Source organism: Myotis davidii, unplaced genomic scaffold (assembly GCF_000327345.1).
Source record: "Myotis davidii unplaced genomic scaffold, ASM32734v1 scaffold332, whole genome shotgun sequence".
NCBI lineage: Eukaryota > Metazoa > Chordata > Mammalia > Chiroptera > Vespertilionidae > Myotis > Myotis davidii.
Genome location: NW_006285779.1, coordinates 1,855,958 through 1,869,108, shown reverse-complemented (window position 1 = coordinate 1,869,108; position 13,151 = coordinate 1,855,958). Strand labels below are relative to the sequence as shown.

Below are 13,151 nucleotides of genomic sequence, written 5' to 3'. Positions count from 1 at the left end.
CGGGGGCCGGGGGACATGGGGAGCCAGGGGACGGAGGGAGGGTGGGGGCAGGAGAGAGACAGACAGAGAGGGGCAGAGACGGAGGCCAAGGCAACTCAGAGGGAAAGCCTGCTGGTGCGATGAGTTAGTCACAGCCCGGCACGCGGGAGGCAGCGGAGAGGCCTGGGGCGGACGTGGTCTCTCCAGACCCCTCGGCGACAGGGGCGTGAGGGGAGGGCTGCGGGTGGGCGGCCCATGAGGGCTGAAGCCAGAGCGGAGGAGAGAGAGAGAGAGAGAGAAAGGCAAGGCGAGGAGGAGGGCTCCTGCCTCTCCCCCGGCCCCTGTAAACCCAGAGAGAGAGAGTCAGCAGTCCTCCCCTCAGGAGGGAGAGGGAGAGAGCGGGAGAGATGGTCTCCACAGCCCGGGCCCAGGCGAGAAGTCAAGAGGGTTTGAGGCCGCCAATCACTGGGGTTTACTCGCAACCCTTAAATAGAAACACATGAGACCCATCGAATGAGGAGCCGGGGGTGGAGGCAGGGGAGGGGGAGGAGGGCCGAGACTGTTTACTTGAAACCCAAGAAGAAAGCCAGCGGCAGGCCAGCCCAGCCCGCCCCCCCTCCCCAACTTTTCCTTGAGTTCGGCTCCTTGCCTACCCTGTGGGCTCACCAAGGTGCTGCCACCAAGCCCAGGGCCTGGCACGCACGGACCAGCCTCAGGCCGGCTCTCCCAGGCCAGCTCTCCCAGAGGGGGCCCTGGTCTGGCCAGGCTGCTGCCCACTGTCCCCATGGAGACTGACTCAGTCTCCCTCCGCCTTGAAGCGCTGGGGCGTGTGGTCAGGCTCCTAGAAGCCTCCAGCTGTCCTCTCCTGGCAGTTTCGTGGAGCTTGAGGGGGTCAAAGGTGGGGCTTAGCAGGAGGGCAGGCTCCCAAGCAGCAAACAACTTCTTTGTCCTCCTCAGCCAGTTAAGCAAACATTCATTCAGCAAACACGGAAGTAGGAGGTGGACATACTGCGTGCCCACCTCGGTTTACTGGTGTGCGGCACCGGACATGCTGCTTACACCTCTCCGTGCTTCACGATGACCACCTCCATCACTAGGGTGGAGGTGGCACAAAACACCTCAGACACTGTATGCCCCACGGAGCTCAGAGGATCCACAAACCAGAGACCCACTGGTCGCCTCGCACAGGAGGCCCTCCCGACCCTACAGGAATTCCTAGCACCTTCAGCTCTGCGTCCACCGCTCTATACAGATGCCAGCCTCCTGGACGGCTGTACACCACCCGCTGCGAGGCTTCCCAGGCTCCACAGCCCCCTCGGTGCTTCAGCCTGCGGCCGCGTTCCCTCTGTGCTTGAGTCCAACTTGCCAACATTCTGTGCCAGGCACGGACGGCGTCCCAAGTTATCCTAACAACTACCTCCTTACCTTCCCATTTCACAAAAGGCAACTCAGCGGCCCCGAGAAGCCCAGAGGCTCGTCCCCACTCACACAGCTGCTGAAGAGAGAACCAAATTCACTGTTTTAGGTTCAAGCCCATTTCTCTTTCCGTTACGGACCGGCCTGATTCCTGTTTCCAGGCATCCCATTCTTCTAGCACGGAGATCCTTGACTGGGTCTCACAAAACCGCCCTGGGAGCTTTTAAAGAATACAGATGCCTGGGTCCCACCCCCAGAGACCTAGATTTAAGTGGTCTGGGGTATATTTTAGACCCCCCTTGGGTCGTTGGTGGCTGAGGATGTGCCCAACCTAGGGCAACAGAAGGGAAAGAAACCCATGGCCCCTGACAGTTTTCTCCCGGGATCCTGCAACTCCAGCTCAGCCCAATGGAGACCCAGAAGGGACCCTAACGCAGGCAACCCCTCCAAAGCCAGGATTGTATTTCAGGCAGAAATGCAACCAACAGCTAGGCAGCAGGGCCAGCCTGGCTCTGCGCTCAGACATGGCCAGCAGGACAGAGGCAGTGCTGGGCACAGTGCTGACTAGAGACTACCTCCCATCGGGCCCCTGGGGAACACCGGTGCTTCTGTGGCTAAGAGCATCCATCACAAAGAGGGGCTCCCTTTCCAGTCTGTGTCAACTCAAGATACAAACAGAAGAGGAGCTCCCCAGCACCAGGTTAGAGAGCGTCCAACTCCCGAGAGCACCTGGCTCACACCAAGGATTAACCAGGAGCCTCGTTACTGGTCACTCATGGGCAGCACTATGCCAGGTGCCAACCGCATCATCTCGCTGTCTGATTGGATCCTCATAACAACCCTATGTGGCAGGTCTTGTTACAGCCCCATTTCACGCACAGGCAGACTGAGGCGCACGAGAGTAAGCACTTTTCCTGAGGTCATATGGCTGGGACTGAACCCAAGCCCACCTAACACTGGTGCTTGTGTTCTGAACGTGTGCGCTGTGCCTGGCCTCCAGAGAGACCCCGACCCCTGGTTTCCAAGGAAGGGCCTACCTCATCCTGTCCCGGACACCTGGCACACAGTCGGTGCTTAATAAAGACATTGATTCCTGCTACATCTGTTGAGCAGACCACAGTGTCCACTTAGGGGGCTGGCGCTCAGTAAGTGATTGTGAAATGAATGAAATGAATGAACAGGCAGACAGATGCACAAAGTGACTTACTGGCTTGTTTTGAGCCAATACAGATACACCAGGCAGGGCCTCGCGTCTGAAAATCGGGGAAACTAGACAACTAAACTGTGGAAGGGAGCAGAGGCACAGAGGAGCAAGTGGTCAGGAGCAAGTTGCCAGAGAGGACAAGCCGGGGTGCTGGGGAGTGGAGAGACATCAGCTCATTTTAATCGAAGCCAAGGAAACCTGAGACAAGATTTCAAAGAGGGGAAAAAATCTACATACTCCTTCCCCCAGCCCCTCGGAATACTGGCCGGAGCTTCCTGAAGGACGGACACTCTGGGGTACAGGTAGAAAGGGGAAGGAAATGCTTTCTAGACATTCCAGAGCACACAAGACAGGCGGTGGCACTTCTTGGAGGCTACTCCAAAGGCTGGGGGATGGACAGATGGACACACAGACACTCTGTGCTCCTGGCTGCCCTCCCCTGGCCTCCCCCAGCACATGCTGGCTCCCAGCTTGCTCGCTCTGGCAGCTGCCTCTCAGGGTGTTGCCTGCCCGGGGCTGCCCGGGTGGGCGTGAGCTGGGAGCAGGTATCCAGATGAGAAACTACTCGGCAGGCGGGTCGGTGGGTGATGTCATCCCACAGAGGCTGGCTCCCCTCCCAACCAGGGCCTGGAAAACCAGGGGTTGAAGGGGTTGGCCCCAGAGAGGAGGAGAGGCAGTGGAGGGAGACTCCCGTCTTCAGATGCAAAGGGTTTGGCAGAGACTTGGAGAAGGGGTGGGCCCTTTTGGAGAGGAGAGCCCCTCCCGGTTGGAAGGGGGCTTTCTAAGAGCCTCATCCAGGGATGGGCCCTTGTGCCTTCCCCGGAGCCCTGCCCTACCCTCGCCTCACATCTGCACTCCTCCGACTGCCACCTGGAGGGACGGCTGGCTCCTGCCCGGTCTTGGCTGCCAATTTAAACTTCTTAACAAGGCTTTTGCCAAGTCAACCCCCTACTCCAGTGGGTCCCTGTGGCTTATAGAAGAAAGGCCAAACTCAAGTTCAGTCTTTCTTGACAATGTGAGCTCCTCAAGTTCCCTGACACACAACCGTCCCGTTCCAGGCAACATTCATCATTCCATGCACATGCCTCGGGCATCACTCTGTGCCAGCCACACTGCTCTACCCAGGTTCTTCCTTCCAAGCCTTTGCTGTAGCTGTCAAAACCACAGTCCAACAGCAGTAAGGGCCAAGTTCAAAGGGGACAGAGTGGAGTTATAAGTAAGGAAGAGGATTTGTTTGCACTGCACCCCACCACCCCCACCTGGAATGCCCTTCTTCCTACCAACCCCGATGCTCCCCAACCATCTCTGCCTCCAGGAGTCGCCCAATCGCTCTCGCCGTAGTGCTTGCTCCTGTCCTGCACTGAATCTTTTGTGTGACACTGGGGCCCAACCAGACCTCGTGCTTGAGACAAAAGTCTCTCTGTTGAGAGTCGATGCCCCAGGACGGGTGCCATACGACATGGCACTGGACACAATAATTACTCGAGATTTATGACACCAAAGCATACGACTGGAATCTAAGGGTCTGAGGTCCAGTCCTGCCTTGCCCCTACTAGCTCTGTGACCCTGGGGAGGACACTTAAGCTCTCTGCGCTTTAGCTTCCTCATCTGTAAACAGAAACAGAAACAGTAACTGTCCCAAGGGGTTGCTCTGGGCATGATATAAGGTGACAGGGTTAATGCCCTATGTAAACTGTAAACAGTGTTTATAAAGCAAACAGAAGTGGGAAATTGGGGGAGGAGCAGGAGGGGTTTAGGTTCCTCGGCAGCTTCAGAACCAGCAGGCAGCTCAGGGCAAGGTTCACAGGGGCCAGGAGAAGGGTGGCCGAGGCTGCGGCTCTGCACCGTGACCCTCTGGGACTGGCCTCTTGGCAGGCCACAGGCCCTGTAGAGCCGGGTCAGGGCCTCCAGGCCCACTCTGGGGGGATACCAGGCAAAGCAACCTGAAGACCTTACCTCCCGCTGAGTTTTCCGTCTCATCAAACACTCCCACATTCCAGGTGGGGAAACCCAGCCCAGAGAGACCTGGCGACCCACCCAGGACTCTGACCCTGGATTCCAGTCTGGCTGCTCTCCCCACCCCACCCCCCGCCCACCACAGCCTCTCTCTCCCAACAGCTGGGCTCATCCTAAGAAGCCAAGCCTTGTGGTGGCCCCTGCCCCAGGCTCCCCAAACTCTCCATGGCCCCCCCAAACCCTGGACATCCCACCAAGGTCCCTCCAGTCCCTCCCCTCACCACTGGTTCCTCCCAGCCGGACTCGGCCTGCGGCTTCTCCACAGGCCCTCAGGCGGCCAGGCTATACGTTTGGTGAATAAAATGTATTGTTGTGGGCCAAGTGGGCTCCGGCTCACTGGCTCGAGGAGAGGGGAAAAAGGGACAGGAGCCCAGTGATTAGCTCAGGCCCCGGCCCTCGTCACAGGCAGCACCAGGAGGATGACTGCAAGGGGCTTGGACAGGCGAGGGGTCCGCCTGACTGCTGCCTTCCCCTTGGGTCCCCCCTCACAGATGTCCGCCTCCTATTCCCTGCCCACAGCTGTGGAGGGAGGGGCTGAGCCTGGGGCTCTGACCCCTGGGGCTGGCCCAGCTAGCTCCCTCTGACCTCTGACCCTCCGCCTGTTCCACAATCTCCAAGCCTGAACCTCTGCTCTCAGGTTTGGGCTGAGGAAGTGGGGGATGAGGAAGGAGGGGGGGGGGTGTAAGGGGAAATTGGGGGGAGTGTCAGGTAGCACTCTCAGAAATGGAGGGGCTCCTGGAAAAGCCTTCTGCAAATCCCACCCTCTGCCTGCCACTAGCCAGTAAGATCAAAGACTACAGGCAAGCCCGACCCCTGGCCTAGCTCTGCCCGGACAGACACAGGGCACAGGCCCAAGTCCCTGAGGCCATCCCGGGCCAGGTAGCCCACAGCCTCCAGAGACTCTGCATCCCTGGGGCCCCGGGGCTGTGACCCCCCTCGCAGTCACAGGCCTCCCCACTTCCTGCTGCAGCTCCCTGCCCTCTCCAGTGCTTCCGCCCCTGCCTCCAGTTAGCTGCCTGGAGTGAGATTAGTAACCCTGGGCTGCCAGGTAGCCCACAGCCTCCAGAGACTCTGCATCTCTGGGGCCCCGGGGCTGTGACCCCCCCACCCCTCGCAGTCACAGGCCTCCCCACTTCCTGCTGCAGCTCCCTGCCCTCTCCAGTGCTTCCGCCCCTGCCTCCAGTTAGCTGCCTGGAGTGAGATTAGTAACCCTGGGCTGGCCCATTTCACAGGGACGGCCAATTGAGTTAATTGTTGAAGATGATGATAACTCTCGGAGTGCCAGGCTCCCCAGGAGGTGGCACTGCATCCACTTAGGGTGGTCACCGAACCCCGCCAAGGCAGCACACAGCCCAGGACGCAGCAGAGCTGGGGTTCAAACCCACACACTCTGGGTCCAGAGTGCATTTGCTACACTCTGAGCTATGTGGTCACTGCCCATCAGAAGCCTCCGAGGCCGGATCTGAGACCTAACAGGGTCGAAAGGCAGGCAGAGTATAGGCAGTGGAGGAGGCAGAGAGGATGCCGGGCGAACCAACAGCGGGCTGCTGCGTCTCTCAGGGAAGCATGCGGCGAGGGGCCGGCAGCACTGGCTCCCACACGCGGATGCCTGGGACGCACATGTTCACACACATGCACTCGCATGCACCCTGGGTAGTACCTGTCACGTTCTTTTTGGGAGACTCAGCCCAGCTGGAGAGCCACACTTCCGAGTCCCCGAGAGCAGGCAGCAGTGGGAGAAGAGAATCAGAGGAGAGAGAACCGTTAGGCAGGCAGGAGGTCCACCGGGTGAGTGGCTGCAGGCACCCGTAGAGCAGCTGGCGGAAGGCGGGGGAGGGGAGGGGAGTGATTTCCTGGCCCTGGGCTGGCTGCTGGGCGTGGGCTGGCCAGAGTGATTACAGAGGCAGAGGCCGGCTGGGACCGGGATAATGAGGTGTCGGCCGAAACGCAGGCATCCTTTGGAGCATGGAGAAGCCCACACAATCCTTGCTTGGAACAGGGCCCGTGGGCTGGGTTCTGACTGCCCTGGAGAAGGCAGCCTGGACCTTTGTCTTTGGCCCTGTGGGTGGCTGGCCCCACAGGGCTTGGTGGCTCCAAGGATCCTCACCAGGCCAGCAGGCTCAGCAGCCTGAGTATGGAATTCAAACCTCAGGGCTGGAGAGCCCAAGGGAGGACGCCTCATTTTAGAGTCTCACACCTCAACTCCAACCCAGAACAGGGACCTTTAGTGACCAGAAGAGATGAGGGCCCTTTTCCAGGCACAGAAGCCATGTCTGATCTGGGCCTGTTTCCTCATCTGTGAAATGAGGTTAAAAGTTTCCCCCTGCCAAGAGGGAGAAGCAAAGTCAAAGCACCTAAAAGAACATAAGATCCTGAGGCATGATATAATAACACTAGAGGCCTGGTGCATGAATTTGGGCACTGGTGGGGTCCCTCATCCTGACCTGCACCCTCACAACTCAGGACCCCTCAGGGGATGTCGGACTGCCAGCAGGTGGTGTACCTGAGGGGTGTAGTAGTGCACGAAGCAGCAGGTGGCCAGGGAGGAGTCCACGCTGCTTCGCTCATTCGGCCCCACTGGCCCTGCCACCGCCACTGCTCGGTAAACTCGCTGAGCGGTGCTCCCATTGTGGGAGCACAATGACCATCAGGGGTCGGCTCCTGCAGTGAGCATCTGCCCCTGGTGGTCAGTGTGCGTCATAGCGGCCAATTGAAAAGTTTCCCCCTGCCAAGAGGGAGAAGCAAAGTCAAAGCACCTAAAAGAACATAAGATCCTGAGGCATGATATAATAACACTAGAGGCCTGGTGCATGAATTTGGGCACTGGTGGGGTCCCTCATCCTGACCTGCACCCTCACAACTCAGGACCCCTCAGGGGATGTCGGACTGCCAGCAGGTGGTGTACCTGAGGGGTGTAGTAGTGCACGAAGCAGCAGGTGGCCAGGGAGGAGTCCATGCTGCTTCGCTCATTCGGCCCCACTGGACCTGCCACCGCCACTGCTCGGTAAACTCGCTGAGCGGTGCTCCCATTGTGGGAGCACAATGACCATCAGGGGGCAGCTCCTGCATTGAGCATCTGCCCCTGGTGGTCAGTGTGCGTCATAGCTGCCAATTGACTGGCCGTTCGGTCGCTTAGGCTTTTATATATATAGGTTATGAGGCAGAAAGCTCTTAGCCTAACCAATGGTGTGAACATTTCTAGCAAATCAACATGTAATAAACATGGACCATCCACCGTGGTGTATAATCACTCACTTACTCTCCACAACAATCCCTTGAGGTGGGTATGCATATTCCACCCCATTTTACAGGGAAGGAAAATGAGTTTGGACATGGGAAGTAACCAGCCCAAGTTCCCACAAGCACAGAGTGGCAGAGCCAGAAATGGAAGCAGGTCTGGGAACACTGCAGCTGGGCTTTCTCTGCTGAACTGTTCATCGCTGCAAGGAGCATAGCGCTGGCTGCAGTAGGGACAGTGAGGAGGAAACGTTGAGATGCAAGTTGAGATACAAACCCTACATGCACCCTCATACAAACACTGAGATAAAAACCTTGTTCTGCCCACCAGCACTGGCCAGCACCGCTGCCTGACCCAGTGACAGACAGTAATCATCATCCTAACAGCAGCAAACGTTTACACAGCATGTACTGCGCACCAAGCATCGTGCTGAGCACTGACATATAGGGCTCATTTGTTTTTCACAATAAACCTACAACCATATGGTCTTCTCTCCATTTTTCAGGTGGGAAAAATGAACTAGAGAGGTTCAGTAACTTGCCTGAAGTCCCACAGCTAATATAGTGTCCATCCCTCGTGGGGACACAGACCTCAGGTGATCAGTTTGCTACTCACCATTTAACGCACCTAACTCTCCCTTGGTCCTTCCTCAGCAAGCTGCCTTCCGATTGCAGGCTGGCCCCCCTCCTAGAACTGGGAAGCCTGGCTCTGCCAGTTCCTAACGTAAGCCAAAAGAGTGGGGCTCCGGTGGAGAGGTTTAGCAAGGCCTCTGGAGTCTGACCGTCCAGGTTTAAATCCAGCTCTGCTCCTTTGAGGAAGTTACTCAACCTCTCTGAACCTGTTCCCTCACTTGTAAAAATCCAGATGAAACGATATATTTACCTTCTAGGTTGCTGTGAGGCTTAAAGGAGGTCATAGGCAGTCGGTGCTCAGCCTACAGTGCCTGGCATACAGTCCCTGCTCAGTGACCAGCCACCATCAGCCACATCTCCCAGGAGCTTGGCTCACTCAGCTCTGGGGCACCAGAAGACGCACACTCCAGGAGCAGCAGGGACGAAAATGCTGACACCTGTCTGGTGGCTCCCCACAGGCAATCCCAGACATCGGGTCAGTTGGAGTGGGGGGTGGAGAGACTCCGGGGGAGTGCACCCAGAGACAAACATTCTGTGGCCAGAGCTTCCCACGGAGCCTAGCAGTGGGAAGCCTCCTGGGGCAGAAAGAGCTATGCTGGCCCTGCTTTCACGCCCCAGGAGGCCTGAGACAGGCTAGATGCACCTGCGGACATGTACAGTGCAGTTGAAACTTCGTGGCCCATGCGCCTAAGTCGGTATTTTGTGGAAGAGCCACACTCAAGGGGCCAAACAGCCACATGTGGCTCGCGAGCTGCAGTTTGCCGACCACTAACCTAGGCTCTCCGAGGCTTTAAGTGGGGCTGGCCAAGTGGGTCTGAGTTCAGAATGGAGCAATCCCTTCCTGTTGCTGTACCCCAGGTGGGCTGTCCCCTAGCAAGGCCAGGCCAGGCCCGTCCCACCCCCACCTGGCCCCACCGAGCCAGAGGTTACCCACATCTCTCCCCATCTCTGCTGGCCTTATTGGGCACACCTCCCCTTTTGGTTTCTTTTGGGATCCTCAGAAGGAAACCTTTTGGGAAGTGCTAGCCCCTTTCAGTGAGCCAAGGGAAATGATTTGGCCTGGGAGTTGAATAGGAGTTGACAAACTGTTTCTGTAAAGGGCCAGAGAATCAATGTTTTAGGCTTTGTGGGCCATGTGGTCTCTGTCGAGATTACTCAACCCTGTAAGTGGGCAGTGTGCCAATAAAACTTTATTGACAAAGCCATCTGTTGGGCTGGGCACGGCCTGTGGGCAGCGGTTTGTCAACCCCTATGCCAGAAGATGAGAGCTATTGGAGAGGGGGAATGGCCCAAAACCCTAAGAGAGAGAAGTGGGGACCCTCGGCTCACAGAGACTAAATGCCCACAAGGTCTTGGCTGCTAGGAAAATTTTTTCAAGAATCATCTCAAGGAAATAAAGGTAAAAAAAAAAAAGGATCATCTCGAAGGATCTTATACCCTTCTAGGCCCTTGGGGTTTGAGCATTTGGGCAGACCGGGGGAATGGACAGGAAACTGAGCCCCTGATAAGTGCTCAGCCTGAGCTCATGCCATGTCCCCCCAGCCCCACAAGCAGGTCTTTCCTTCTCTCTCCAAAGGAAAATGGGAAGCGAACCAGCAATGAGCCTGTCTTTTTTTAAGTCTTTTTAAAACATGATTTATTTCCCAGTCCCCTGGATCTGCAGAATTAACCCAGTTCCATGGTTCCCACCCCCTACTCCTCCCCTTTGGAGTGCCTGCTCTCCAGCCCACCCGAGCAAGCTGTCTCCCAGGGTGGGAAGGACCCCCTCGGCCTCATTACAATGAACAGAGAACCCCTGGCTCGCAAACCCCGGCCCTCCAGCCAGGAGGCAGACAAGGTTGCTGGCTCGGGGCTGGGAAAACGGAGACAGAGAGATGGGGTGAAGGAGCAAGAGGCAGGCGCGGCCAAATGAGCAGCTGTGACTGACACAAACCAACTGCTTCCTGCCTCCCAGTTGTCTCTACCTCCCTCTCCTTGGGTGACAGAACGAAGGGCCCTACAGAGCGGGGTCACGAGGTCTGGTGGAAACCGGAGGGCATCCGACTGGGAAGCTGCACCACTGATTTTGCTGAGAACTAACTATATGACCTTGGGCAAGTGGCCTGCCTTCTCTGGGACTCAATGCTCACATCTGTGAAATCAAGCATTTGGGCCCAGGGTCTCCAAGTCACTTCTCTGATGTTCTACACCAGCGGTTCTCAACCTGTGGGTCGTGACCCCTTTGGGGGTCGAAGGACCCTTTCCCAGGGGTCGCCTAAGACCATCGGAAAACACATATATAATTACATATTGTTTTTGTGATCAATCACTACGCTTTCATTATGTTCAATTTGTAACAATGAAAATACATCCTGCATATCAGATATTTACATGACGATTCATAACAGTAGCAAAATGACAGTTATGAAGTAGCCACGGAAATAATTTTATGGTTGGGGGTCACCACAACATGAGGAACTGTATTAAAAGGTCGCGGCATGAGGAAGGTTGAGAACCACTGTTCTAGACTCTTCCCGCAGAAACGTGCTGTCTCCACAGTACGCGTGCACCACGGCTGAAGAGTCTTTCCAGAGAAACAGGCCGCTGTTCCAGGGAAAACCACCTGAGCACATGCTCAATCGATGGAAACTCAAGGAAAAGAGCAAATAATCCCGGAGGTGCCGAGGACGGAGAACTGGAGCGAGAATTTATTTTCATCTTGAGCCTTGTGCTTACTCTGCCTTTTCCCCCTGAGATTCTGGGCACTTGGCAAATACCTGAGCCTCCTTTACCTCTGTAACAGAAGGGTACAAATAGCGACCTGTCTTCTGGGCAGAGCTGTTTTAAAAGTGATATGGCCTAACGCCTGTGAAAGGTGTTGGAGGGGGACACAGTGGGGAATGGACGACAAGGGCAGAGCTGGTGACTAAAACAGTGTGTGCCTGGGAGACAGGAGGTGTGGAGACGGGTCCCCCAGTTCTTACATCTCTGCCACAGCCACCACTCTTGGCTTGCAGGACCAGCAAGAACTTAGGCCCAGAGAAAACTCTCACATTGATGATTCTCTCTCTTCCTCCTCCTTCCTCTCTTTTAAAAAATAAATTAAAAAAAAAAAGAAAGAAAACCAAGTGCCTGCACATCCTGGCCAAATACACCTGAGGACACTTAGATGCTGAATCTGATTCTTGTCAGGTGCAGGTGATTATGAGAAGTCAAAGAAAGCACTAAATTAAAAACCCTGCATAGCCCTGTGAGGAAAGAGACTCTTATTGGTTCACTAGAGGCCCGGTGCACACATTTGTGCACTGCGGGGTGGGGGGTGTCCCCCCTCAGCCCGGCCTGTGCCCTTTAGCAGCCTGGGAGTCCTCGGGGGATGTCCAACTGATGGCTCAGGGAGCGGGCCTAAGCCACAGTCAGACATCCTTAGCACTGCTGCAGAGGTGGGAGAGGCTCCCGACACCACCGCCACGCTCACCAGCTGTCAGCCTGGCTTGTGGCTGAGCAGGGCTCCTCCTGTAGGAGTGCACTGACTACCAGGGGGCAACTCCTGCATTGAGCGCCTGCCCCCTAGTGGTCAGTGTGCATCAGAGTAACCGCTCGTTCTGCCATTTGGTCGATTTACATATTACCCTTTTATTATATAGGAGGATAATAAGGTTCCTTTTAGCTTTGAGTAACTCCAGAGCAATGAGAATTGGGTTCAATTTACCCAAATCTAGTCTCAAACCATGTTTCCAGTAATCCTTCCTTCCTTGGTGTCAAGCGAGTTCCGCCCATCCCAACTAATAAATCCAGAGTGGGCTGTGAGCCCAGGTGGGAGAGACCGGAGTGAGAACAGCCAACAGCACAAACTCCTCAGAGAATGAAAGCAAACCAAGAGCTCAGGGGACCAGGGCAGGGTCACCCTCCTTATCAGCTTACACAGCCCCCGCCCTGGGCTCCAGGGAGGGGAGGAGAAGCAGAGACCCTGCCAGGGGCCCCCGAATGGAATGCATACACCCCCACCCCCTTCTCCTCCACCAACATCTCAGTGTACTTGAGCACTCGAGACCTCTCCCTCTGTGGGAATTCTATTGTTCTTACCTCACCGCAGCCGTGAACTGATTTCTAAATATCTGCCGTCCTCTAGTCTTCTCTCTCCTTTTGTACAGCTAAACCTTGCACAGGGCCAGATTTCTTAGGTTTCCTACAGACTCCAGGTGTTCCTTTTCCTCTTTTTGACTAGGCCACCAGGAAACTCAGCCTCTGCGTTCAGGCCATTGACTGATTAGGGCAGTGATGGCGAACCTTTTGAGCTCAGCGTGTCAGCATTTTGAAAAACCCTAACGTAACTGGTGCCGTGTCACATACAGAAATTTTTTGATATTTGCACCCATAGTAAAACAAAGATTCATATTTTTGATATTTATTTTATATATTTAAATGCCATGTAACAAAGAAAAATCAACCCCAAAAATGAGTTCGCGTGTCATAGGTTCGCCATTACTGGATTAGGGGCCGACAGCTGCTAGCCCTGTTACTTAAAGGTGAGAACAGGCCCTGTCTAGTTTGGCTCAATGGATAGGGCATCAGCCTGCAGACTGAAGGGTCCCAGGCTCGATTCCTGAGTTGCAAGCTCGATCCCTGGCCCTGGGGAAGGCAACCAACCAACATTTTCTCTTTCTGTCCACCTCCCTCTCCGGCTCTC

General features: G+C 55.8%; 1 protein-coding gene across 1 annotated transcript in view; it reads right to left on the bottom strand.

The window, feature by feature from the left end:
• Positions 1 to 13,151, bottom strand: part of SH3PXD2A (SH3 and PX domains 2A) — a gene marked incomplete at its 3' end in the record, with an annotated part of 169,961 nt that overhangs the window by 52,912 nt on the left and 103,898 nt on the right. Inside the window, exon 7 of the mRNA XM_015559269.1 lies at positions 6,276 to 6,320. Coding sequence (XP_015414755.1) covers positions 6,276 to 6,320 — 45 coding nt within the window. The remainder of the gene's footprint in view (positions 1 to 6,275; positions 6,321 to 13,151) is intronic.